Source organism: Eleutherodactylus coqui, chromosome 2 (genome assembly GCF_035609145.1).
Source record: "Eleutherodactylus coqui strain aEleCoq1 chromosome 2, aEleCoq1.hap1, whole genome shotgun sequence".
NCBI lineage: Eukaryota > Metazoa > Chordata > Amphibia > Anura > Eleutherodactylidae > Eleutherodactylus > Eleutherodactylus coqui.
This window is the reverse complement of record NC_089838.1, coordinates 191554079-191579768: the sequence shown is the minus strand read 5'-3', so window position 1 is coordinate 191579768 and position 25690 is coordinate 191554079. Positions and strand designations below refer to the sequence as shown.

Sequence of the window (25690 nt, the reverse complement as noted above, 5' to 3'; positions counted from 1 at the left end):
TTAATATATATAATTAGTGACAGACTGCTGAAATCAGCGTATCACTAATGCTGATTGGTTTAGTGGTGGTTGTAGATCTTAAACTTTTGAAACTTTGCAGGGCTGGAAATGAGTCCAGTGAAGCTCCTTTGTATTCATACATGCGCACTCCCCCATCCTCCTCTTACCAGATGACTTATCCACAGAATGACCTGCCAATCAGCATCTGGAGGGTGCATATATGAATATGAAGGAGCTTCATTGGGCTTATGTCCAGCCTTGCAAAGTTTCAAAAGTAAGATTTGCAAATCCACTAACACTATTGGTATAAGTGATAGACTGCTGAAATTGGTGTATTTGTCACTATACTCTGCTGGGCAGCTTAAGGGGCCTGGCAGATTCTCTTTGATGATACAGTGCTCATGATGTAAGGCCATGTGAAAAATGTTGAGCAGACAGACCGATAAGACTTTTAGCAGCTTCATATTTGGGAAAATAAAGTTGATCGAAATAGGATAAATTTTTCGTGTCCAGTTTTATGGTTTCCTTTGAGAGAAGTGCAATACAACCTGTCAAACAGTTTTTTTTCCCTCCTTAAGGGTGAAGTCACACGAACGTATATCGGCTCGGTTTTTACGCCGAGCCGATATACGTTGTCCTCGTGTGCAGGGAGGGAGGATGGAAGAGCCAGGAGCAGGAACTGAGCTCCCGGCCCCCTCTCCGCCCCCTGCACTATTTGCAATGGGAAGAGGTGGGGTGGGGCGGGGCTAAGTTCAGAGAATTAGCCCCGCCCCCGTCCCACCTCTCCCCATTGCAAATAGTGGAGAGGGGGGCGGAAGCTCAGTACCTGCACTTGGCTCTTCCATCCTCCCCCCGCCCCCCACCCCTGCACACGAGGACAATGTATATCGGCTCGGCGTGAAAACTGAGCCGATATACGTTCGTGTGACTTCACCCTAATAAAGTTGCATTGTACATTTTCTCAAACATGAAATCAACTATTTTAAATGTCATCAGAAATAACTTTCCTCTGTCAATTAGTTAACTCAGGGTAGGTCAGTTTCTATGATTGGCTTGAAGTTAATAGCCTCAAACTTCCGTCTGTCTGTCTGATGTTTAAAAGCGAAGTGTGTACTGTTTTATACATTACAGGGAACCAGTCACATCACAACTAAGTTATGGTGCTGGTAGGCTGCCTGTCCACAGGCGTAGCGATATCCCGCGGCAGATCTCCGCTGCAGGAGCCGCCGACGGGGAGCAGGAGACAGCTGACGACTCTCTGCACTGAGCCTATCTGACAGATAGGCCCACTGCGGAGAATCGCGGGAAATCACAGCATGCTACAATTTGAATCCCTCGAGTGGAGAATTGCTATGATTCTCAGCTCGTGGACGCCGCGGCTGAGCTTTCCTTACAAACACTATGGAAAGCTTCAGACAGCGGGATTCGCCAGCGGAATCACACCTGTGGACATGCAGCCTTAGAGTACATTTTGTTTTTAATACTCTCTTGCTCCCTGGATCCAGCGGCGTCCCCCTTTGAAGTTTGCAAGCGGCTCAAAAATCTGACTCTTCTGAGTCCCATGGGCACTCTCTCCTATACAAGTCTATGTGAGTGCGCACAGGACTCTCTTCAGAGTTAGATTTTTGTGCCACTTGCTGACTTCGGCACTGTCAGAGCTCCTGCTATTCTTGAAGCTATCAGCACAGCAGGATACAAGCTGATAGCTCTGAGAACAAAGCAGCTGTATGCAGATAACAGCGTTCCCACTGTCTTCTGCATACAGCGGTCACCTTCATTTACACACTAATAAACTATTAAGTAGCTAATTAGCTACTTAAGAGCTTAAGCAAAGTGATCACTCAAACTGTCTTTTGAGTGATCATCTTTCCGTGTAAATGGGCCATTAGTTTATGGTTTTGTGGGGATGTGATGGATTCCCTTTTAATTCAATAATAAGGCTTAACCTTAGTGGTGCCTGCGTGTCAATAGAAAGACAATCCTTCCTATTGACAATCCTTTTTTTTTTATTTTTTTCATTTTTATTTTTTTAACCTATTCCTATCTAGTAAATTTGGAGCTCTATACAAAGAAGAAATCTTGTCTGCAAGTCTTAAGTTCCTATTTTAAAACAAATCCTGCATGGCGAATATCCAGGACAGTCACAAATTTTCAGATGAATTGAAATAAATTATTTCAGATAATTGCACATTATGACTATTTCCTTTTTTTCCCTCCAGGCTCCAGTTGAACAATGCAGGTATGTTAATTATTACTTTTTCTGTGTTTTTAGATGTGTTGAATATTGTTAACTTGTATCTAATGTATTTCTTCTAGCGCAGTATAATGCATGGAAAGGACAGCTGTATATCCGTGAGCAGTTGGTATGCGATATTACTTTACAGGCATCAAGTGCTTGCAGCATTCCAGCCCAACTGTAAGTGTGAAGTGGCTTCCTTTTTTGACATCTCATGTCCATTTTTATTTAGCAGAAGAATTACACACATTAACACTAACAGATGAAAGTGTATTGGAGCATATACTCAATTTTCTGATTTCTGCTGACGTTTTACTATTTTCTGCTTAAAGGGGTTGTCTGTACGACACCAAGCAAATATCAGGCATGAATCCTATTCTTATCAATGGGATTTGTGCCTTGGAAACTGTACAAGCCTAGATGCAGTTGTGTCTGTACTGGCCCAACGTCCAGTTGGTTAGAAGTGTGTGCCTGGGCAACTCCTTCAGGGCTCTTTCCCACGAGCGTATATCGGCCCGTCATTTTCACAGTCGGCTGATATATGCTGCGATCTTATGCATTGGATTCCAATGCATCAGATCACATAGCCGTATTCCCACGACGTAAAAGCATTTTTACGTCGGGCCCAAAAGATAGTCCTGGAACTATTTTTTGAGCCGGAATACATCGGCCGCTGCATGGGTTCCTATGGGAGCCAATGACAGCGGTTGGAGAAGGGAAGTGGGACTTTAGAAGGGTCAGTGATCCAGGGATAATTCGGATTGCCAGATTGGAGTTGGGAAGTAATTTTTTTTTTCCCCTTTCTACCTCCATTTTTTTAATTTATTTATTTTTTGGGTTTTTCTTGTCTTCCTCTGGATCACCGTTGAGGTGATAATAGGCTGAACTGGATGGACATGCGTCTTTTTTTTGGCCTTACATCCTATGTTTCTATTACTGTATGTGTCTCTTCCAAGATAAAGAAAATCTGATCAGCTGTAGTTAGTGTTCTGGCAGGAGGATGCCACTTGTAGGCTGTGATGTTGTACCAAATGTTTGGCAATTTAATATTTTGTGTTGTATCACAGCATTGATTTCATTTTGAATTTATTGTACAGTCTTTAAAAATAAATTTAACTCTGTGACTTTTATTCTTATGCTAAATTACATGAAACAGGTCTGATAAACTAGAACTGAAAGAGGTGATCCAGTTGTCTGAACTACGGAAAAAGTTACCAGGAGACCTTTTCCAGAAGACAGATTCTACAGGTCAAGAAGGTAAATGTTGTGCATTGTCTAATGTGGAACTGGTAGCATGTTGTAATGTTCAACGTTGGCTTCCTCCTCGAAATTAAGTAATCCTAAAATAGAAATGCACTAGAGAAGATTGAATACCACCGTAAACTACTCTACAGATGCTTTTTAATGTACTTATTTTAGTGTAGTATTTTCTTTAAAAGCTGCTTCAAATGCACATAATCTAGTTATGTGTAAGCACTTAAAGTGAAGTATCATGAGCTCACGTTATATTAATGCACCATTCTGTGGACTTTTATTGCTTTATTCCTTATGGCTCTCCAAGATTTAGGAAAGCCTCCTCTCCTTGTAATAGTTCTATACCACAGTACAATGACATGTGATTTGTTAGTTTTACCTGTGTTACTCATAGAAACATAGAATGGTAGAGTTGGAAGGGACCTCCATGGTCATCGGGTCCAACCCCCTGCTCAGTGCAGGATTCACTAAATCATCCCAGACAGATGTGTTTCCAGCCTTTGTTTGAACACTTCCATTGAAGGAGAACTTGCCACCTCCCATGGTAATCTGTTCCACTCATTAATCACCCTCACTGTCAGAATTTTTTTTTCTAATATCTAATTTGTGTCTCCTCCCTCTCAGTTTCATCCCATTGCTTCTAGTCTTTGCTTGTGCAAATGAGAATAGGGCTGATCCCTCTGCACTGTGACAGCCCTTCAGATATTTGTAGACAGCTCTTAAGTCTCCTCTCAGCCTTCTTTTTTGCAAGCTAAACCTTACCAGATCCTTCAACCGTTCCTCATAGTACATGATTTACAGACCACTCACCATCTTGGTAACTATTCTCTGACCTTGCTCCAGTTTGTCTATGTCTTTTTTACTGGACACAGTATTCCATATGAGGTCTGACTAAGGAAGAGTAGAGAGGGATAATTACCTCACTTGATCTAGACTCTATGCTTCTCTTAATACATCCCAGAATTGTGTTTGCCTTTTTGGCTGCTGCATCACATTGTTGACTCATGTAAAGTCTATGATCTATTAGTATATCCAAGTCTTTTTCACGTGTGCTGCTGCTTAGCCCAATTCCTCCCATTCTGTATGTGCTTTATTCATTTTCCTTGCTCAGTTGTAGGACTTTGCATTTCTCCTCGTTAAATACCATTCTGTTAGTTGCTGCCGACTGTTCAAGCTTTTCTAGATCTTTTTGAATACTCTCCCTCTCCCCCTGTATCCCCTAGTGTTAGCTATCCCTCCTTGCTTTGTGTCGTCGGCAAATTTGATCAGTTTCCCATCAATTCTCTCCTCCAGATCATTTATAACAATGTTGAACAACACTGGGCCTAGGACAGAGCCTTGAGGTACCCCACTTGATACATTCTTCCACTTAGATGTGCAGCCACTTATGACAACTCTTTGAGTACGATCATACCTAACAGTTGCCTTGTCAATCCCATATTTGGTCATTTTTTTTCAATAAGTATGGTATGAAATACTTTTTCAAATGCTTTAAAAAAGTCAAGATATACTATATCCATAGCATTTCCCTGATCAACCCAGTCGATGATTCTGTCATAAAAGGAAATTAGATTTGTCTGGGATGACTTTTTTTGTTACAAACCCATGCTGGCACTGGTTAATTACAACATTTTTATCCAAGTACTTGCATACATGCTGTTTAATAATTTGTTCAAAAATCTTTCCCGGTATGGAAGTCAGTCTCGCAGGCCTGTAGTTTCCTGGATCCACCTTCTTTCTTATTTTGAAAATAGGGACAACATTTTTCCTTTTCCAATCTTCCTGGACTTCTCCTGTTCTCCAGGAATTTTCAAAGATTATGGCGAGTGTCTCAGCAATTACCTCCACTGCTTCCTTTAGTATCCTAGGACTTAGTTCATCTGGAGCTTGAGCCTTGAATTCATTTAAGTTAGCTAAGTGTTCCCTCCCCATCCCTCGGCTTATATATAGCCTGCATTCTTTTTTTCCCCCCAGTAGCACAGAGAAGCTTAGTTGATGTTCCATCTACTTTTTAAGAGAAAATGGATACAAAATAGGAATTTAAAAATTTGGCCTTCTCAACATCATTCTTAACCAATTTACCATTTTCATCTTGTAATCATCCAATAGCATCTTAGACTTTTCTCTTGCTTTTGACATACCCCCCAAATCCTTTTTTATTGCTTTTGGCCTCTGTTGCAAGCCTCAATTTATTATTAGCTTTAGCCTTTCTGACACTTGCCCTAGAGTTTCTACAGACCGCATTAAATTCTTCTTTAGATATCCCCCCCCCCTTTTCATTTGATAAGCATATTTTTCTTCCTTATTAACATGTGTGCAAGTTCTGTGTTCATCCATCCTGGTTTCTTTAAATGCTTCCCATTCTTCCTTCTTTTAGGGATTGTTAATGATTGTTCTTTGAAAATCCCATTTCGTAATGTTTCCTAACCTTCTTGGGACATTTTTGTCCTTAAGAACATCCAGCCATTGGATTCTTCCTACCCTCTTTCTGAGTTCATTAAAGTCTGCCTTTCTGAAATCCAACCTTGAGGTCTCAGTTTCCTCCCCTTTTTATCCAAAATTCAAGTATACCATGATCACTCAACCATTCTCTCCCTGTTGGTAAGAATTAGATCCAAGATAGCAGATCCCCTTGTTTTTTCTTCTACCTTTTTTGGAAGATAAAGTTGTCATCAAGAGCGGATAAGAATTTGTTGGATCCATTACTTTTACCTGAGAGAGATTCCCAACAAATGTCTGGATAGTTATCTCCCATGATCACTATGTCATGGTTTTTTGAGAGCTTGGCCATCTGATGTAGAAAGAGTTCATCCATATCTTCTGCTTGTCCAGGTGGCCTATAGTAAATGCCTACAATGATGTCCTCTCTGTTGTTCTCTCCTTGTATTCTTACCCAAACAGTTTCTACAGAACTACCGTGCTCTGAAGCTTGAATCTCGGTGGAGATGAATGTTTTCCTAACATACAACACAATACCTCCTCTCCTTTTTTTTGGTCTATTTCTTATAAATATGTTGTATCCTTCAAACCTTGTATTCTAATCATGTGTATCATTCCACCAAGTTTCTGTGATGCCTATGACATCGGATTTGTCTTCCTGTGTTAGGAGCTCCAATGCCCCTTGTTTCCCATGCTCTGTACATTTGTGTAGAAACATTTTAGTTTGTGATCGGTGTCTCTTGCTCCTCTACTTTCCTCCTGAATTTTTTTGTCTTGTGTTCTTTTTTTCCACTTCTAATAGCTAGGTTCTCAAGTGTATTATTTAGCTGTATATTTTTGCCTGGTCTTTCACTTCCCATATTGTTCTAGTTAAAAGCTCTCCTAATGAGTGAAGCAAGGCGTCCACCAAATATATGTTTACCTGTTTTTGTAAGGTGCAACCAGTCTCTAGCAAGCAGTCCATCGTACAGGTAATTCACTCCATGCTCTAGGAATCCAAATCTTTGCTGACGGCACCATCGACGTAGCCAGTTGTTCACCTCTAGAATCCTGTTCCTCCCAGATGACCATGGAATAAGAAGATGGAAGGATGAGAAAACCTCCTGTGCTCCTAGTTCCTTCACCTTCTTTCCAAGGTCTTCAAAGTCTCTGCAGATAGTTGAAAGGTCCTTTTTTGCAGTGTCATTTGTCTCTCCAAGTATTAGTAGGAATGGGTGATGTTCTGTAGGACTGAAGAGTCTTGACATCCTATCACACATCTTTGACTTGTACACTTGGAAGACAGCACATCTCTCGTGTGGTGTCAGGCCTGCAGACAGCGGCCTCTGTTCAGCTCAATAGGGAATCCCCCCACAACCACCGCTCTCCTTTTCGTCTTTACAACAACACTTCTTTTTCTCTTGGCTTACCACACAGCTCTTTGTGGGAAGAGACATTTATTGCTGTACTTCTTTCTCCTCTGCTCTGTTCTTTGTGGGTAGAGTCATTTTTGAGGGTATGGCTTGACGCAGTTTAGGGCCCTTTTACAAGGTATGACTTGTCAGGTGCAGATACCAGACAACTCGTCCCAGGAAAACCACCTCTGCACAGCTCACAGAACATGTCTAGAACAGTCTGCCATACGATCATTGGGTTCCCCCCTGTCCATTGTGTGAATGGCCCATGAGGCTGCCATAAAGCATTATCTCTAAATTGTCCTAATGCTGGTTAATGTAGTACAAGATGCTAACCTACCCCCCCCCCCCCTATCATTATGTACAGACAACGGAATAAGAAAAATTCTACAATCAGAAAATAAAAACTGATTAGAAACATGGAAAATATTTCACTATCTGGTTTTAATTAAAGCAAAAAAAAAGTGATATAGTCCCTTTTTAATTGTTTCTCATTATATTCTACTCTCTCTGCAGTATCTTGTGGGAATATCTACTACAGCCTTTATTCTGTTGTAGCATCAAATATTGTTGGGTCTGAGCTTGACAAGTTGTGCAAGTACTTAAAGGATCAGGATTTGGTAAGAATAAGAATTAAAAAGCAATTGCAAAAAGTGACTTTTCTTAAGAACTTGTCCGGTCGGTCATTCATTTTTCAGTTGTTCAAAACAAGTAATTGACTCCGAGAACGCCACAGGTCCTTTATGGTTAACTTGACTGCCGAGCATAGTTGACAAATGACAATGTCCTGTTTGGGCAAAGAATGGTAGAAATGCCACAGCCATATGGCAGCCGATGTTACTATGTGCAGCGCGTCATTCGCTGCTGCGTCATGTGACATCACTTTTGGATTACATGTAATAGTGGCCATATTAGATATGCAAGCAAGTATAAGTGATTTCTTTAATCAAAGGAGCTCATTTACATTTGCTTCTTAACCCCTTAGTGACCACCTCATTGCCTTTTTACGCCCTGGCCTACTGGGCTTTAATCCCTGAGGACGTAAAAACATGCATCCTATGAGGATTAAATTTCTGCAGGCTCTGGACGTGACAGCCCTATGCTGTCGGTTACCGGAGGTAGCCGATATCCTGGAGCTGTCATCCCGGGCCGGCGATCACATGAAAGTCAATGGAAAACAAAAAAAGTTAGTTTCAGCTCCCCTTACGGATTGGATCTGCAAGGGGAACTGAGCATACTCACCCCTGTCCTCCTTGATGTCCTGCGGTGTTCTAGTACTGCAAGACCTGAGCAGGAAGCTGTCACCGGGAGCTGCTGTACGCGATTCCCGATCACGTGATCGCTGCTATCCAATGGATAACAGCAATCATGTAAAAAAAAAAAAAAAAATTTAAGTGTTTTTTAAAAAAAAAAAAGGTTTTCATTTTCCCTCATGAATCATATCCGTGAGGTGAGATGAAATTTAGGTACCTAAGGCCCCGGATTCTTAAAATGACACAATTGCCAAAAACAAAATCGTAATAATTTTCTTATACTTTGCTTAGATTCATTCAAAAACTGCGGGGTCAAAATACGCAGTACAACCCTAGATGAATTCGTTAAGGGGTCTAGTCTTCAAAATCGGGTCATTTGTGGGGGTTTTCTATTGTTTTGGCTGCTCAATGGCTCTACAAGTGTGCAAGGAGGCTTAAATCACCTTCAAGCAAAATGTATTTTCTGAAAGCCACCAGCTGCTGCTTTTGGTTTGGGCCCCGTTGTGCATCCAAACCGAAGATTTGTGCCACAATGGGTATGTTTCTGAACACAGGACAAACGGGTATCCATTTCGGGGTGAAAATTCTCATTTTATGTGCATTATAGAAAAAAAAATGTCTTTAAAGTGACATACTATATATACTCGAGTATAAGCCTAGTTTTTCAGCACATTTTTTTTGTGCTGAAAAAGCCCCCCTCAGCTTATACTCTAGTCAGGGAAGGCTTTAAAAAAAAACCTCCATTCTCCCCTCCCAGCCGGTGTCTGTGTCTCCAGCAGCGGTGCGGCAGGCTGCTTGAATTCTCTCCGCTGTCATCCCCCGCCATCCTCTTCGCTCGGCTCTGTCATCCCCCGCCGTCAGCGCTATGCAAGTAAGAGCTGCGATTGGATCGAGTGCCACCCAATCACAGCCGGTGCTCGATCATTCACAGCCAATCCAGCTGCTTTAAAATTCTCCCTGCTCGGCTTTCAAATCCTCTGCCATCAGTACTGTGTAAGTAAGCGCTGTGATTAGATCGAGCGCCAGCTGTGATTGGCTGGCACTCAATCCAACCACAGCGCTTACTTACACGGCACTGACAGACGACAGAGCCGAGCAGAGAGGACGGCGGGGGATGACAGCGGGGAGAATTCAAGCAGCTTGTCACACAGACGCCAGCTGGGAGGTAAGTATGGAGTTTTTTTTTTAATCTAGTATATACTCGAGTATAGCTCGGCTTATACTCGAGTCAATAAGTTTTCCCAGTTTTTTTGTAGTGAAACTTATTGTCTCGGCTTATACTCGGGTCGGCTAATACTCGAGTATATACGGTATTTGCAAAAATATGAAATTTTTATTTTTTTTTCTCCCCTAAATTTAATTAATTCCTGAAAAACTGTGGGGTCAAAATACTCCTGACACCCCTCAGTTAATACATTAAGGGGTGTTTGTTTTTTTCTTTTCTTTTAAAGGCAGTTGTTTGTGGGGTTATCCATCATTCTGACACCTATGATCCTTTGCAATTTTGGCTTGGTGTAGGAAAACAAAGTGTTCCTCAAAATGTTAATAATGTTAAATTTGTACATCTCCTAAATGGTTAAAAAAACCGAAAGTCTTTTTTCCAATGTGCATCCATAATAAAGTAAAGAGATGGAAATATATATGTTATTAAAAATTTCTATGTTTGCACATATTTGAGATGTCAAAGTGAAAATGTGAAAAAATGACTTTTTTTTTTTCAAAATTTTCCCAACTCTGACTCTTTTAATAAATATACACAAATTCCACCGGCCTATTTTTAACCGCCTAAATGAAGCACAATGCATGGCGAAAAAGCAATGCCAGAATGACTTGGAATAACACAGTTGAGGTTTTGCATATCTATGTTAAAGTGACTCATGTCAGCTTTCCAAAATTTGGCCTGGTCATTAAGGCGCAAACAGGCTTGGTCACTAAGAGGTTAAGTAACAAAATACCAGACAACATAGTTAATCTATTCTATGTTGTGTTTCTTGTTTTTTGAATTACTTTTTGATGTCAGGTGGCCGCTTTAATTTGATCTTCATTTCTATAAGCAAAGAAAAGTTAAGGGGCCACTGCAGAGATTTTTTTTTTAATTCTTTATGTAGCTAACCCTGTAGTATATATGTGAGCTTGTGTTATCTTGGTTAATTGTTTCTGTCTGAATCTCCCAACCTGTTTTGGTCATGCGACCTCTGTTCTGACCTCCCCAGATCTACTTTTATGTGTTCCCAATTGAAGTCCGTGTTATGGTCTTTGTGATGCTGTTACGTGTGCCTCCCACAGAAACTGCCTACAGGGAGAGCTAATAGCTGCATCAAAGTACAGTCAGCATGCAATATCTACATGGTGCTTACAATGAGGTTTTCTTACCTTCACCTAGGGGATCTTAAGAACAAGATTCCATGTTTATCTTCTTCTTTGCTGGTAGATTCTTAATTCTGTGTAGAACAAAACATGACCGCCTTTTCTTTCCAGTGCACATTAGTAGTGTTGGTGACTTTTACTTTCTGTTTCTCCGTAAAGTGAAACTGAAAGTTGCTTTGCGGTTGGCAAGGTTTAATTCTCCCTTTGTGCTAAAGAATACACCTATTAACCTCTTAACTGTTCTGCAAGCAATGAGAAAAGTTTTAACCCTGTGTTGCTACTTGCATCTCATTTGCTGCATTGTTCTGCACGGCCACATCCCTGAATATATGTAATGAGACCTGATAATGTCAGTGTTGGAGGTGCTGTTAAAAGCCTCTGTTGATGATTTCTTCCTAATTATAGGCTGAAGCAGTGCTACGTGCAGCGCTCTTTCATCCTGCAAAATGCCTGCTGGAAAGCAAACCGTTCCGTCATGTGACAGTTCAAGGGGGTTTCATTTACCTGTTCCCATAACCCTACAGGAGGTTCGATTTCAGAGCGCTGTATAAATGAACCATTATATGACACGTTGGGTTTAGATGAGGCCAATCAGAAGAAAGTTTTTAAAATGAAATGTCCTCCTACCTCCATATCTACATTGGTCGTAGATAGGACAGTTGTGCATCTAATTGTGTGACCATTATTGCATGATGATTAGATGTTACAGAATCTCTCCCTGACAATGCATCTGTCACTAATCCAATCAGCAAGCGGCTCTGTAGTGCAGCAGCAAGCCCTATAATGTTGGTCCATGCCTAGAACGCCAATACCAGGTCTCTATGTAGAATTGACATGTAATATGAAGTGAAAAGTCTTTTGTAAATGGTTTTTGGAAGGAGTCCTAGAACAGGACCTGGTTTGACCTAGTTCTGATTTTGATTGTTTACATAATATAACCATTGTTTCAAAAATAACAATAGCGTCACATAATTGGCAAATATTTGTGGCAGCACTTCTCTGAATGGAGCACAATTGAATTAAGATGTCTGGGAAGCATCTAGACTCCTGGCACTCTTACCATACAGAACCTGGTAGACATGTGCTGTTATTGTACAGTTTAGAATTGTGATCTCTCTATTTTTAGGCACTGATCAAAGTATTAAATGACCAAGGCTTCCTTATTTTGGTGAACTCCGCTGTACTTCGGAGCAACACAGGTAACCTTTATCACCTGAAGATTTTTCTGTCTATTTACTTTTTTTTTTTTCTTTCCCTTAGAAACTAAAAGAACCATTTATCTTGCAGATATCCGTGAAGGAAACGCAGCTCAGCTTAACGCCGCCTTCTTATTCCCTCACAAAAAGGTTTTCGATGAAAGAGGTAAAATGTCAGAATAGGTATACATTGCTACAGTGTATATATCCTGATTAGTCCAGCAAATCACTTTCTTATTTGTGGTGTTGGGGAACACCGCAAGACCATGAGTATAACTACTGCCACTAGGTGGTGGGCACTAAGCTAAGAAAGCATTCACCCATCCTACCAGCTATACCCCTCCTGCAGAGCTAAATCAGTGTTAGCTTGGTCCTGTAGGAGGCAGGCCTTTTGCTCTACAGGTCTTGCTTTTATTTTTCTCTCCCCAGTCACCCCTACCCCCTTTTAGATCGGGAATACAGGGTTGGCATTGGATGAACTTGTTTCTCTGGCTGTGGAGGGAGAACAGAGCGGCTATAACCACACTGTTGTCTGCTCTGTCTCGAGAAGAAATAGAGGCACAGTTGGGCCCTAACTCATCTGTGACCCGCCATCAACGGGGTCATTTTTCAGGACTATGTAGCGATGGCAAGCACCACCAATATCGTTACCCTTTCCAGAAAGAGTTGGTGTACTACTGCTAGACTCGGCATGTTAGGAGGGTAGGTGCATACTGCTAGACTTTGTATCTGACATGGCAACCAATCATAGGAAGTGTCAGCCACACCATTTCCCTCCCCATGGGGTGGTAATTGCATTAGTGCATTCCTCTGTAGCTGTTACGACTACGCAGTTGCAGCAAGCATCAGCAGTCTTTTTACCCCTTCAACAGGAAGGTAAGTGCAGTACTACTAGACTCTATGTCTGACACGCCAGAATGTGATGAGGACAGACAGCCACATCCTTTCCCTCCCTTCCCATGGGAGGGTAAGGTACTGCATCTAGTATCTATGTCCCATCTGTATACGGTTAGGGCAAGTACTAGCGAATTCATAACACCTACCATGGAGGCTATGCTGTACCTGACACAACTACTTGCTGTAAAGAGCGCCAGGTCCTCAGTTCCCTTCCTCAGGAGAAAAAGGTGTGATTAATGTTAATTTCTTTATATGCGCAGTTTTTGCAAGCAGCAACCACCTCATTACCTTCCTCCTTAGGAGGAATAATTGCATTAGGCCTCATGTCCACGGGGAAAATCAGGCCCGCTACGGATTCTACATGGAGAATCTGCAGCGGGTCCCTCCTGCCCCGCGGACATGAGCGCTGAAAATAGGAATTTAAAAGAATTTACCCATCCGGAGCGGACCGGGAAGGTCTTCTCTTCCTCACGGCCGGATCTTCTTTTTCGGCCGGCGGATAAACTCGTCACGCCGGCGGCACGTCACCACCGAGCTGGGCACATCCGCCGAGCCGAAGCAAGAAAGATCCGGCCGTGAGGAAGAGAAGACCTTCCTGGTCCTCTCCGGATGAGTAAATTCTTTTAAATTCCTATTTTAGGTCTCCCGCGGATCCGGACGGCTTCCATAGGCTTCAATAGAAGCCCGCGGGAGACCCGCACGAAAATGGAGCATGGTCCAGATTTTTTCATGCTCCATTTTTTTTTTAAATCCCTTTTATTGACCATCCGCGTGTATTTATCTACCTGCGGGTGGTCAATGCATCCCTATGGGGTGCGGATCCGCTGGCAGGAGAAGAGTTAAAATCCGCTGCGGATTTTAATTCTTCTTTTGCCCGTGGACATGAGGCCTTAATGCTAGAATCTGTGCGGTTATGGTACGCATCTGCTACTTCACTCTTGCGGGAGGAGACATTATATTCTGCTAGACCCTATTCTTTGCTTGTTTATCCAATTATAGCGGGTATTAGGTCAGCTCCACCTCCCCCCCCCCCCCAAGAAGTGACTTTACTTTTTATTCATTTTTTTAATTAGCATTCTCCATAACTGATTAGCTTGATGTAAGCCTGCTCACAATAAAGCCTCATGCACATGGGCAGATGTTTGCTGCGGAATTCAGAGTGGGCGTCCGCCTCCGGGTTTCGCAGCAATAACCCTCCATAGCATGTTATTGAGAAACCAATTGCAGTTTCCGCTCGCTGATGAAAAATCACAGCATGCTCCATTTTACTGCGGTTCCCGTCCAGAATAGGAGAGAATGAGGGCAAAAGTATTGTTTAGAGTTTGTAGATATAGGAAATTTGGGAACGAGAATTCGTAAGTTGTGTACCCGGTCTTTCATCAATGATATAATGTATATTTAAATTCCAGTAACACAGATTACAGGCACAAATCTACTTCTCAATGATGTATGCATATCAATGGTTGGTAAAGCCTAATAGGGTTAACATGCAGGGGAGAGGGACATAAATAATCGGGAGTCAGTTCTTATGATGTTTTCCATGTTTTCTGTTTAGAGAGAGAAGAATGGGAGGCCAAGTTCGTCAGAAAGGAACTGCCAGCGACCATAGCAAATCTTCTACCTGGCCTTCACTTTGCTATTTTAGAGTCAAGCAAGTTGCAAAAGGACAAAGCCCTTTACCCTGGTCCATTGGTAGAACAGTATTTTAGGAAATATGCACATCTTCAAAGTAAGAAAGGCAATTTGTTAGAGAGCAAGCCTGAGCATAGTGAAGCTGTATCCGTATTTTATAGTCATGGTGTTGACCTCCCTACAAAATGTAGTCAGTTGGCCTTTTCTTGCCTACAACTGTATGTTTCATCACCTGTAAATTTCAGCGTCCCACTACTAAAAATGTCCAACATTTTAGCTGAAAATGCCTCTTTATCTAGCAACAGTGACCTCTCTAGCAAAACTATAGGAAACTTAAAAAGACGAGACAATCAACCATCGGCATCTAAGCTGAAGGTGACGGTAGAATCAAAAGCTGAGAGTGGCAGGGTGCAAGGAAAACGTGCCGCTCCAGAGGAGAAAAAAGAACATTCTAAAAAAGCCACCAAAAGGAAAACTGCAAAGCGGGGAGAAAGGAAAAGCAAAAGGAAATCTAGCCATCGAGCTGCACTGACCACTGCTGAGACCGGTGAGAATCAGACTTCAAACAAAAGAAGGCGACTTCACTCTGAGGAAAAGAAACAGACTGATTCTCCAAAGGAAGCCACTGTAAAACTTGCTGCTGCTCCTTATTCACAAAGAAGAACGAGAGGTTAGTAATCTGGCTGATATGTGATGAAAAGTTGTAACCTGGGTTTATACGAGTTTGTTGTACATTTAAAGGGGTATTCTCATCTACAGGACACGCTGTAAATGTCTGATGAATGTGGGATCCACCTTTGGGAGGAGTCACGTATTTCGAGAACCGAGGTCCTGAGAAGGGCTTGAAATATAAGCCCTACCCCGAAAATAAGCTCTAGCTACACTACATGGGGGGGGAGCAATACTCACCTAGCAGGAACTGTCCGAATCCCTCCCGCTGGTCTCCACAGTTTCGGCCGGCTTCCTTGCAGTTTTGAGCCACCGACAGATGTTAGCTTCCTGATAACGCGGTTTGTAAATCCTGCCTCCAGCAAGCGATTGCTCTGATTGATTTTTGAATGTATGTGATTGGTTTATTGAGCGTTGCATTGATTGGCTGAGTTGCGGCGCTCGAGAACCAATCTGAGCAATTGCTTGCAGTAGGCAGGGTTTACAAACTCAGTTACCAGCAAGTGATCTTCTGTCGGAAGCTGAGAACTGCAAGGAAGCCTGCCGCACCTGCAGAGACCAGCGGGAGGCACACGGACAATGTCTGCTACATAAATATGATAAGACCCTGTGCCACTTTTGGGGCAAAAATTAATATAAAACAGAGTCTTCTCTCCGGGGAAACACAGTATGTACTGTACACTACATATACTGTAATCCATCTTTATGAAAGGAAAACGACAGCACTGGGTACCCAACATATAAATGTGCACACCCAGGAAACATTTGCTCCAAAAAGTCATCGCAGCATAAATAAAAAATGCCTTTTTTTTAATAACCTTATTGCTTTTTTTTTTTTTTAAATTTGATAAACCATACAACTTCTCTTTAATTTCTAGGGGCAGAAGTTTTGACAGCTGCTATTATACACGATGAGAAAATCCAAGCAAGTAAAAAGGTATCTCCAAGCAAAGCTGATGAGGAGAACAAAAGTCTGACTAAAAACACTAAAGCCATAAAGAGAAAAGGAAGAAAAATCGTACCTCCTGAAGAGCTCGCTCTTGTTCCTGACAAGCCTTCAAAACGTAAAGCATCCAATCCAGGTAAACCTATATTTAAAGCTGATGCCCGCTGTAGTATCTGAGAACTAGATGTGATAGACTGAACTCTGTGATTTATAGAGTTTTATAGCAGAATTTCTGAATAAAAAGCAGAGTAAATCTCGATAGGACTCCTAGGAGAGTCGGTGAGAGTCCTGATTACCCCGTCCACACCTAGTGATTATGTATGTATGTATGTGTATGTGTGTGTATATATGTGTGTGTGTGTATGTATGTATGTATGTATGTATATATATATATATATATATATGTATATTATGTATGTATGTATGTATATATATATATATATATATATAATATTGTGTGTGTGTGAGAGAGAGAAGCTCAATCGGCCTGTAAAGATTTACTCAGGTCCTATAGACGTATAGCTCTCTGAGCCCCTCTATCATATCCTGCACTCAGCAGTTGCTCCAGTTGCTGACACTAGTTGCTCCAGTTAAGCTTACAGTTAACTAAAATTCCCAAGTCCTTCTCTGTTGTCAGTGTTTCCCAGTGGTTTCCATTTAGTGTGTAATGGTGACACATGTTTCCTCTGGCCTTGTACATAATCTTACATTTATCAGTGTTAAACCTCATTTGCCACTTTTCTGCCCCAACTTACTCCAGAAAGGTACAAGACACAAATTGGATATTAGAAAAAAACTTTCTGACAGTGAGAGTGATCAATGAGTGGAACAGGTTACCACGGGAGGTGGTGAGTTCTCCTTCAATGGAAGTGTTCAAACAAAGGCTGGACAAATATCTGTCTGGGATAACTTAGTGAATCCTGCACTGAGCCGGGGGTTGGACTTCTTACATAACGATTGGCAATAAAATTGCAAACTGTGTCTCATGTATGTACTTTCTTTCTAAAACAGGCAAGAAAAAGATATCAGCAGGAGTTACAAGCAAGCCTGATAGCATGAGAAGGACTAACGAAATAAACAGCGGAAAAACACCGAGAGCCAGTAGAAGGAATCAAGGGAAAATAAAGAATATTACAGTTGAGCAGATCGGCCAACCCAGTGAGACCCTTAGAGATGTCAAGAAACCCTCTCCTCCGCATATTTCCGAAGAAAGCATGATGGAGAAAAGAATAAGCATGTATGAATCACATGCCCTAAATCTACTGGCTGACCTGGCCCTAAATTCATTTGGTACCACAAACCTTCCTTATATAAGAAGTGCAAATGCCTCATTGGTTGAGGAAGCCCCTGTAGAGCATCCATTGAAGGATTGTAGACTCCCAGAGCCCGAACACTTATTGGAAAGTGATAAGCCTAAAAATGGGTTGAATGTGTCTCCTCGGAAACGTATGGAAAATAGTGAAAAGCACATGTCCCCAAAAGCTCACATCGCTGCTGCCAAGGCTAAAGCCCGGTTTAATGCCACAAGTAAAATTAGCTTGGAGCATTCTTATTCACAGCTTCCAATGGAGGATATTCCAGGCAAATCTGCAAGAGAAACATGTGAGCAAACCATTCAAGTTGTCCCTGACTCTACTACGCTGGTTGATGTAGTGCTTGAGCCGTCAACAATTGACCTCCCAGTATTATTGACTAGTGACAATGTGTGCCCGGCCACGGATGACAAACCGAGGGCAGTGTCAACGCTCCAGGACAACTTTGCAATTACTTTTCACTGGGAACCAAAGTACAATTTTGATCTCGACAGCAAATTTACCAGTGATCCGTTAGAAAAAACTATAAACCGAGCACTGCATGGGTAAGTAGGCAATGGTTAATTCATATACAGATACTTTGGGCGATCAGAGACCGTTAAACCCCTTAAGGACATGGCCTGTTTTGGGCTTAAGGCTGCATGATTTTTGGGGGAATTTTCATTTCCACTTTTCAAGACCCATACCTTTTTTTTTCAGTCGACAGTTTTTTGTGTGGCGAACTATAGTTTTTATTGTACCATTTTTGGGTGCATATAATGTATTTTAAAACTTTATTTTATTTTTTTTTTCGAGAGCAGGGAGAGAAAACACATCAATTCTGCCATTGTTTTTTTTTTTTTTTTTTTCTCACAGCTCATTCATACAGCATGAATGACACAATACATTTTTTTTCTGTGGGTCAGTACGGTTATGATACCAAAAACATGCCCGTTTTTTTTGTAGGTTTTTCCACTTTAAAAACCCCTTTTAAAAATAAAAAAATAAAAAATAAAATATATATATATTATTTTTGCATTCAAAGTCACATAACTTATTTTGTAGAATATTTTTCCATGGACTGAGCTCTGTGAGGGCTTGTGTTTTTACGTTTTTTTGCTGCGCAGGATAATTGGTGTGCTCTAATTGTAGTGCAGGTCATAACAGACACGATGATACCACATATGTGGGGTTTTTAATAAATTTTCAAATTTTTTTTTTTCCCCATACAAATAGGGGAAAATGAGCAATGGCAGCTGTCTGCCCTTCCTCTGGGAACCCTTTATATACTGCGATCTACATAGATCACGGCATGTAAGTGGTTAACAGCGGGGGCGCTGTCCTCACGCATCCCTGCTGTTGCAGCGGGAGGCTGGCTATCGGTAACAGCCGGTCCCGCGTGCAGATGGTGCGGAATCTCTTCTTTATGAAACGCATGATAACATAAAACAGAAAATCCATTTGGTGGCACAGTTTGTTTCAGAAGCATGTTAAATATCCTGCAGGCTGAATAACAGTCTTGTAGAAATCCTGCAGTGAACGCAGGATACTTCCTGTGGATCAGTTTCATTTTTAGCTGGTGGTCAGTTCAGGGGCGCGGCTAAGAAAAGGAGAGGGGCCTAACATGTTTGTGTCCTACTGCATTTGGGGTTGGGCTCCAGCCAGACAATAGGCTAGGAGTGGCAAAGTCGCTTATTATGTATTTTTTGGAGGGACCCATAAAGAATCTTAATAAATTGTTGTTGTATTTTAATAATAGTATGAGACAAGATAGGATCAACCGGAAGGAAGACACTGTCTTTTTTAAAATTTGTGTTGAGAATTTTTGATGGCTTGCGTTCATTTTAAAGTGACCGTTGAGTCCAAACCTGAAGTTTGACCATATTTTGCATATTTGGTTTCTTCTATGTCTATACTGATTCCATTCATTCGGTCCTTGGTTCCACTCTACACAAGGTGACCGCTGCTGTCTCAGACTTCCCTATGTAGACTGATACATAAAAGTCTAAGACAACCCTCCCCAGTCCCTTAGCCTGCAGTCTCATTATTGGTGTTTCGGCTGCAGCTAGTCCATCTGAGGGCAGTGGAGTGGGCGTGTCTTAGACTTTCCTCCAGTACTCTTCATAGGGAAGTCTAATACAGCGGCAGGCACCTTGTGCAACGGAACAGATGCAGCTTGGACCAGTAAGGCTTCAGGTATGTTGTTGGACATTTGCAGTGTATAGTCAAATTTTAGGTTTGAAAGGTCGCTTTAATGTATCCAGTTTTGCCATAATCTGCAGTCACAGCCTTCTGAAGGAATGTTCTTAGATTTGCTTTTATAGAAAACACACTTTGCAGTTTCCCCAATGAAATCTGGGGATAAAAATAACCTGACAATGACTAAAATGCAATGTATGGGGTAGGCTATCAAAAAATTAAAATGCATTGGTAAATATGACCTGGCTTTGTGTGACTACTTACTTAACCTTTTCCAATCCAATTTCCAATGCAAGTTATGAGTGTTTCACATCAAAAAGATCATTCGTAATAATCCTGTAAATATGTGTATATTGATCTTACATACATTTAAGTACTTCTATTAATTTCTAATTTCTTTAATATCTATCCCTGTAATACAGTGCCATCCAGAGGCATCCTATCACTGCATACAATGTGTATAGTGTATGTTTCTAACGCTATGCAGGACAGCTCTCCAATATTGGAGAGCTGTCCTGCATAGTGTTAAAAACGTGTGGGACCTTGCCCGATAGCGGAGCTAAGCAGGGAAATCTCAATGTCGGACGAGGTCCGACACTGGATTGAAAAGGGTTAAAATGCACAGACTTCATCTTGTGGAAAAAGTGTATTTGGCTTATCTATTTGGTTTGCTTTTCTTTATTTTTAGGCCATGGAACTACCATTTAAAAGAGAAAGTAGAAGATGTGAAAATCATCCTGCACATGTGGATAGCGCTGTTCTACAGCAAGACTAACAAGCAGATTAGTTTTAGTTCACGGAAGGTGGTGGAGCATAGCAATCCTGCGAAATATGTGTCCATCAACACGGTCCTTGACCCCTTCGAATTTTATGAACTTGTAGAGTCTGATCATGTTCAGTCTGCTGATGATACCACAGTAATTCTGCCCAAGGGGAAAAAATCTGAAGCTCTGTCCCAAGTAAATCCACCAAAATCAATCATATCTTGTAAATTGACGAAAAGTGACACTACGAGTCTTCAAGATTTCACAGTTCCCTCTAGTATTCCAACAAAGGTGAGTGCACTTTATAGTCTTGAAATTTTTGTACAGGGGACTTGGAGCAGATTAAATGTTAATGTGCTGACCACGTTAAAACTGGATCAGTTACAGTGAAGTCACCCATAATATCGAAAATCCAGATAATTATTATATATATTATAAATGTATTTATTTATTTAATTTTTTTTTTTTTAAATGTCCGTGTTCTTTAATATTCGATGGGGTAATGGGAAAACTGTTCCCGAGCACAGTAGACTATGCTCAAAACGAGGATAAAGCATTCTCAATCTGTTGCTGTAGAAAGATGTTACTTTGCAATGATCTTACGGGTTTTTACCTGTCACATAGGTTGAAGGAATGTTGTAACAATGTATAGTTACTAGAGATGAGCGAGCGTACTCGGAAAAGCACTACTCGCTCGAGTAATTTGCTTTATCCGAGTATCGCTGTGCTCGGGTCTGAAGATTCGGGTGCCGCTGCGGCTGACAGGTGAGTCGCAGGGGAGAGCGGGCGGGAGAGCAGGCGGGAGAGAGGGAGAGAAAGATCTCCCCTGCAGCTCCCCCTCCGTGCCGGCACCCGAATCTTCAGGGACGAGCACAGCGATACTCGGATAAAGCAAATTACTCGAGCGAGTAGTGCTTTTTCGAGTACGCTCGCTCATCTCTAATAGTTACCGAATGACTTGTATCCATTAAATCACTCTTCTGTATGTAGACAGTTGATAAATTATCTTATCCTTTTCTACCCCCAGAATTGTGAGATTTCAGCAAATTGAATTTAAGAGGGGAAAATGCATAGTAATGTACATAAATATAATAAAATTTCATTTATGATCATAATTTTCAAATTGAGGACAAATGTTTCAAAATTTATTAAAGTTGTGAAAGGAGCGAAAGCGTGGAGCATTTTGTCAATAGGACAACTTTTCTGGTTGGTGTTGCCTCCATCTCCATGCTTGCCTAGAAACATTTCCTTAGTTCAATCAGATTGGAAACAATTGTTCATTAGTTGGTCAATGTCAACCTTTTTGTACCGAATTACAAAAGCCTAGTATAAAGGTAGCTTCATTTAGCTGGGCTGACATCCACTTCTCCACAAGTTCCTAGAAGCCATGTTAGTCTGGCTCTTGCTTGGGAAGTCTTTTGTAGGGGAGGGCTTGACAACACTAAAGAGGGAAAATCAATGTACCGGTAGAGGGGAAGAGCCAAGGTAAACGGGCGCACACGGTAATAAGTGAATGAAATAAGGCTTTGCTAGTTCACATAATTGTGAAATCGTTTTGTATTTGTTCAATAATCAGATTAATTTGGTTTAAGTAATCGAATAATCCACTTAAATAAGATTAAGTAAGATCTGACAACTGCACAAAAAAATCTGCATAATGTCATTACAGGATTATAACATAAAATTGGCAAGTGAGATCTTCCAAATGTATAGGAGCAATGAGCGTGCATGTGACATTGCTAGTCTTCAAACAAGTATGACGTGCAAATTGGCACCATCCAGCGGAGGTGCCCAAACACCAGCAAATGTAATGCCAACAATCTTTGGTACCAATGTTCCCACTGTGTGTTACATCGGTGATACCGACCTTTTTAACACTGAACTTGCAGATAAATCAGAGAATTGCATGGACATTGGTGGTTTTCCTTCTGAAAAGGTAAAGGATCCATGTGTGTCTCATAAGTCAGGACGTTGCAAGCCTTTTGGGTTATTACAACACGCATTCGTTTAAAGGAAACCTGTCCCCTCCAAACATCTCCATAAACTAAGTTACGGGAGCCGGAGGATGTAGTCGGTCGGTGGTGACAGGTTCCCTCTAACATCAGCTTTATGATGGAAGCAGGAGTGGGCTTGTGTAATGCTCAAACTGTGCCATCAAATCTAAATTGCGCATTTATCTAGGTCTCCCATGCGAAGGGGTTATGCGCATTTATCGCTATGCATATAGGGCCTATAAAAACTGAGCCCAATCTCTTCAGGTCTTGGGCACAGCTCATTACTAAGTCTTCATATGTGATTCTTGTCATACCGACGATTCAGATGATTCTTCACTTCCTTCTATTAACTCATTTCTGACCAAGCACCGTAAATATACAACGTTTGGTCCTGTATTTTAAGCCCAGCGTAAATATATGGCATGGGTTTAAAGCTCCTGCAGCCGACCAAGTCAGGGTTTCTACGCTTCTGTCTTTTCAAGCCTATATAGCTGCCGTGCTGTTTTCTCTTATGGAACCTGGTGATCATGTGACCCCTGGCATGGCTATTGTAGCACTATAGGGAAATTTCCCCCTGTAACTTGTGCTCCTATGGATGCTCCAGCTTCAGTGGGGAAAAAAAAAAAAAAAAGGAAATGTCTCCCAGAGGTCTAATATGACATCATGGGGATATAGCTGTTAAAACTAAAAAAGTTACAAAAATGAATAAAAAAACAAAACATATATAATATAAAAATATCATCAAAAAAATAAAAGAATTGTTGATCCGGGGACTATTCCAATTGTCAGATTGAAGTGAGTCAGGAAGGAATTTTTTTCCCCTTAAATGGGGAAAATTTGGCTTCTATCTCATTGGGGTTTTTTTCTCTTCCACATTGAGGGGTAATAGGCTGAACTGGATGGACATTTGTCTTTCTATTTCGGCCTTACATACTGTGTTGAAGAAAAAGTCCATAGTTGGCACCGTACAGGTTGTATAGCAAGACGTCCAAAATGAAATGATAAACTCTTTCCTGTACTTTTTTTTAAAATTAGTAATTCTAAAATTAACTATAAATTAAACTTTTTCCCTTTTTTTTGCTAATTTTGCTAATTGAACGAAATTAAAAAAGGTATTAAAAAAAAGAAAATAGTTTGTGAGGTTGGAAGTTAGGTTTAGAAGTTTGCAGCAATGCAGGGAAGGGTGCCCTAAATGTCTGTTGCAAGAAGTGCTCTCCTATATGCAGAAATCACATTTTCTAAAGTTGCTTTCTCATACATGAAAGCACTTCCAGAATATGATATGTAGAGCATGTTTTACTGTAGCACTACCCCCTCCCATGTCCGAAATTGGGACAGATACTGTTTTCTAATTACTGCCTGTTACAGCATAGAGCCTGATTACTTAGTTTGACACTTACGCCGGTTTCATGTACAAGTAGGAACCCCATTTATTTGAATGGGGTCATACACATGAGCAAACTTTTCCTGCATGGCAACAGGATGTGATGCTATACGGGGAACCTATTGCAGAATGCTCTATCCTCCTGCGATATTGCTCATCGTTGTCAAGGGGGTCGGCAGCGACAGCGCCGGCTCCATTGAGAGCAATGGGAGAACTCTGCGATCCTCTGCTGCGGCGGCGATGGAGGAAATCCCTGTCATGATGCAAGGCTATTTTCACAGGAAAGTGCCTCGCTTTACTGGGGCTTTCACATGGTGGCAAGTGCGATATCGGGCCGTTAATCACCACCCAATATCGCCCTCGCCTGTGTGAAACTAAGGCTGTTATGTACACAAGTGCTAGTGGCTGCCACGAGCGCTCATGTTTTCCTGACAATTGCCAGACTGAACTCGCACCCACAAGTTGCACTATTACATGAGCATTAACCATGTCGTGTAATGGCACCCTAACTGAAATATTTAAGGTTATCTTGTAAATTAAAAATTGTAGCTAACTTCCCCCCCCCCCCCCCAAACCTCTGAGCCCCCCCACTGATTGCTAGAACGAATGGGCAGAAGAACTCTGCTTAGCGCTGTGCCCGTTAGTATGTTTCTGCGAGTGCTGTATGGACGCCATAGACTTCGAACAGGCACAACGCTCAGATGAGCACTGCTGACATATCATATCATAGCTAAAGAAAAAGGCAGAATTTTGGAAAGAGTTTGGAAATAGTTTAGTAACCCTTTTAAACAATATTTTTTACTGAATTTTTAATATTTAACTTCTTTTCAACGACCTTTTAAAGACAGCAGATGACTAATTGTACCTGGTACCGATTACTTGGAATATATTAATGCTGCCTATAACTTTATTCCAATCCATTGTGTCTGTATGTTTTGTTACTCCTAGGCAATGGAGCATAAATATTTCAAGGATTTCTCCAGCATAAGCGATGCGCAGAAGTCAGATGGCTCACAGACGGACCGTAAAATAGGAAGCGCCAATGTCAATGAAGAGGAGCAAAATGTTAAATTGTGTGGAGCTGCTGGAAGTACAAGCCAAACACACGGTGACATTTTACATCTGCATCGTGTAACACTGCCACCAACTACTGGGGACGGTCACAAAACTGCTTCCAACTTAGACATTGCCGACAAGAAATGGGAATATTTGTGTGCGGAAAGTAAAACTATTCACAGTCCTGAGATCCCAACTGCAGATGACGTAAATAAGGGCATTGCAGATGAGGATCCGGCATCCGTGGAGCTCTCGTCTGATCGGGATGAGAACTCGGGACATTTGGCACAAGAAGATGAGCTCGCTCCTTGGAGTGGGAGTAATCGAGATGTCGGGATTTCTCCAAGTGTTGGCCATCACAAGACTGCTGACAGCCAGGACCTACAACCAGCCTCTCTTCTGCTGGGATTAAAGGACAACCTAGTTATTGCTAATAAACCGGGGGAATCTCCTAATATTGCTCTCCAGAGTACAGAAGGCACTGGTGGTCAGATGGCCATAACTGATGGTGGTAGTGTGGTGGAGGTTGGCAATCTCTCGGATCATAATGATATGACCACTGTGGATTGCATGAAGAGCTGTAACACAATGGATCCTTTGAATGGAGAAGTAAGTGTCGGTTTAGCACGAAAATAGCTATAAATACGATTCCCTTTTTATTTTCTATACATTCTGTAGTACTCCTAACTTAGAAGGTAAGAAAACCTGAAATCCTCCA

At 41.5% G+C, this 25690-nt stretch overlaps 1 protein-coding gene across 3 annotated transcripts in view; it reads left to right on the top strand.

The window, feature by feature from the left end:
* The window catches only part of TASOR2 (transcription activation suppressor family member 2), a 63876-nt gene that overhangs the window by 12444 nt on the left and 25742 nt on the right, over positions 1–25690 (top strand). The window contains exons 4-15 of one of the 3 annotated variants that reach the window (XM_066592124.1): positions 2220–2239; positions 2322–2416; positions 3393–3493; positions 7840–7943; positions 12070–12142; positions 12231–12305; positions 14592–15338; positions 16216–16419; positions 17295–18141; positions 20463–20829; positions 22208–22474; positions 24865–25581. In XM_066592124.1, the coding sequence (XP_066448221.1) occupies positions 2234–2239; positions 2322–2416; positions 3393–3493; positions 7840–7943; positions 12070–12142; positions 12231–12305; positions 14592–15338; positions 16216–16419; positions 17295–18141; positions 20463–20829; positions 22208–22474; positions 24865–25581 (3603 nt within the window). In that variant the 5' untranslated portion in view covers positions 2220–2233. Of the gene's footprint in view, positions 1–2219; positions 2240–2316; positions 2417–3392; positions 3494–7839; positions 7944–12069; positions 12143–12230; positions 12306–14591; positions 15339–16215; positions 16420–17294; positions 18142–20462; positions 20830–22207; positions 22475–24864; positions 25582–25690 lie in introns of all 3 variants that reach the window. The other 2 variants (XM_066592123.1, XM_066592125.1) reach the window with 2 other exon arrangements.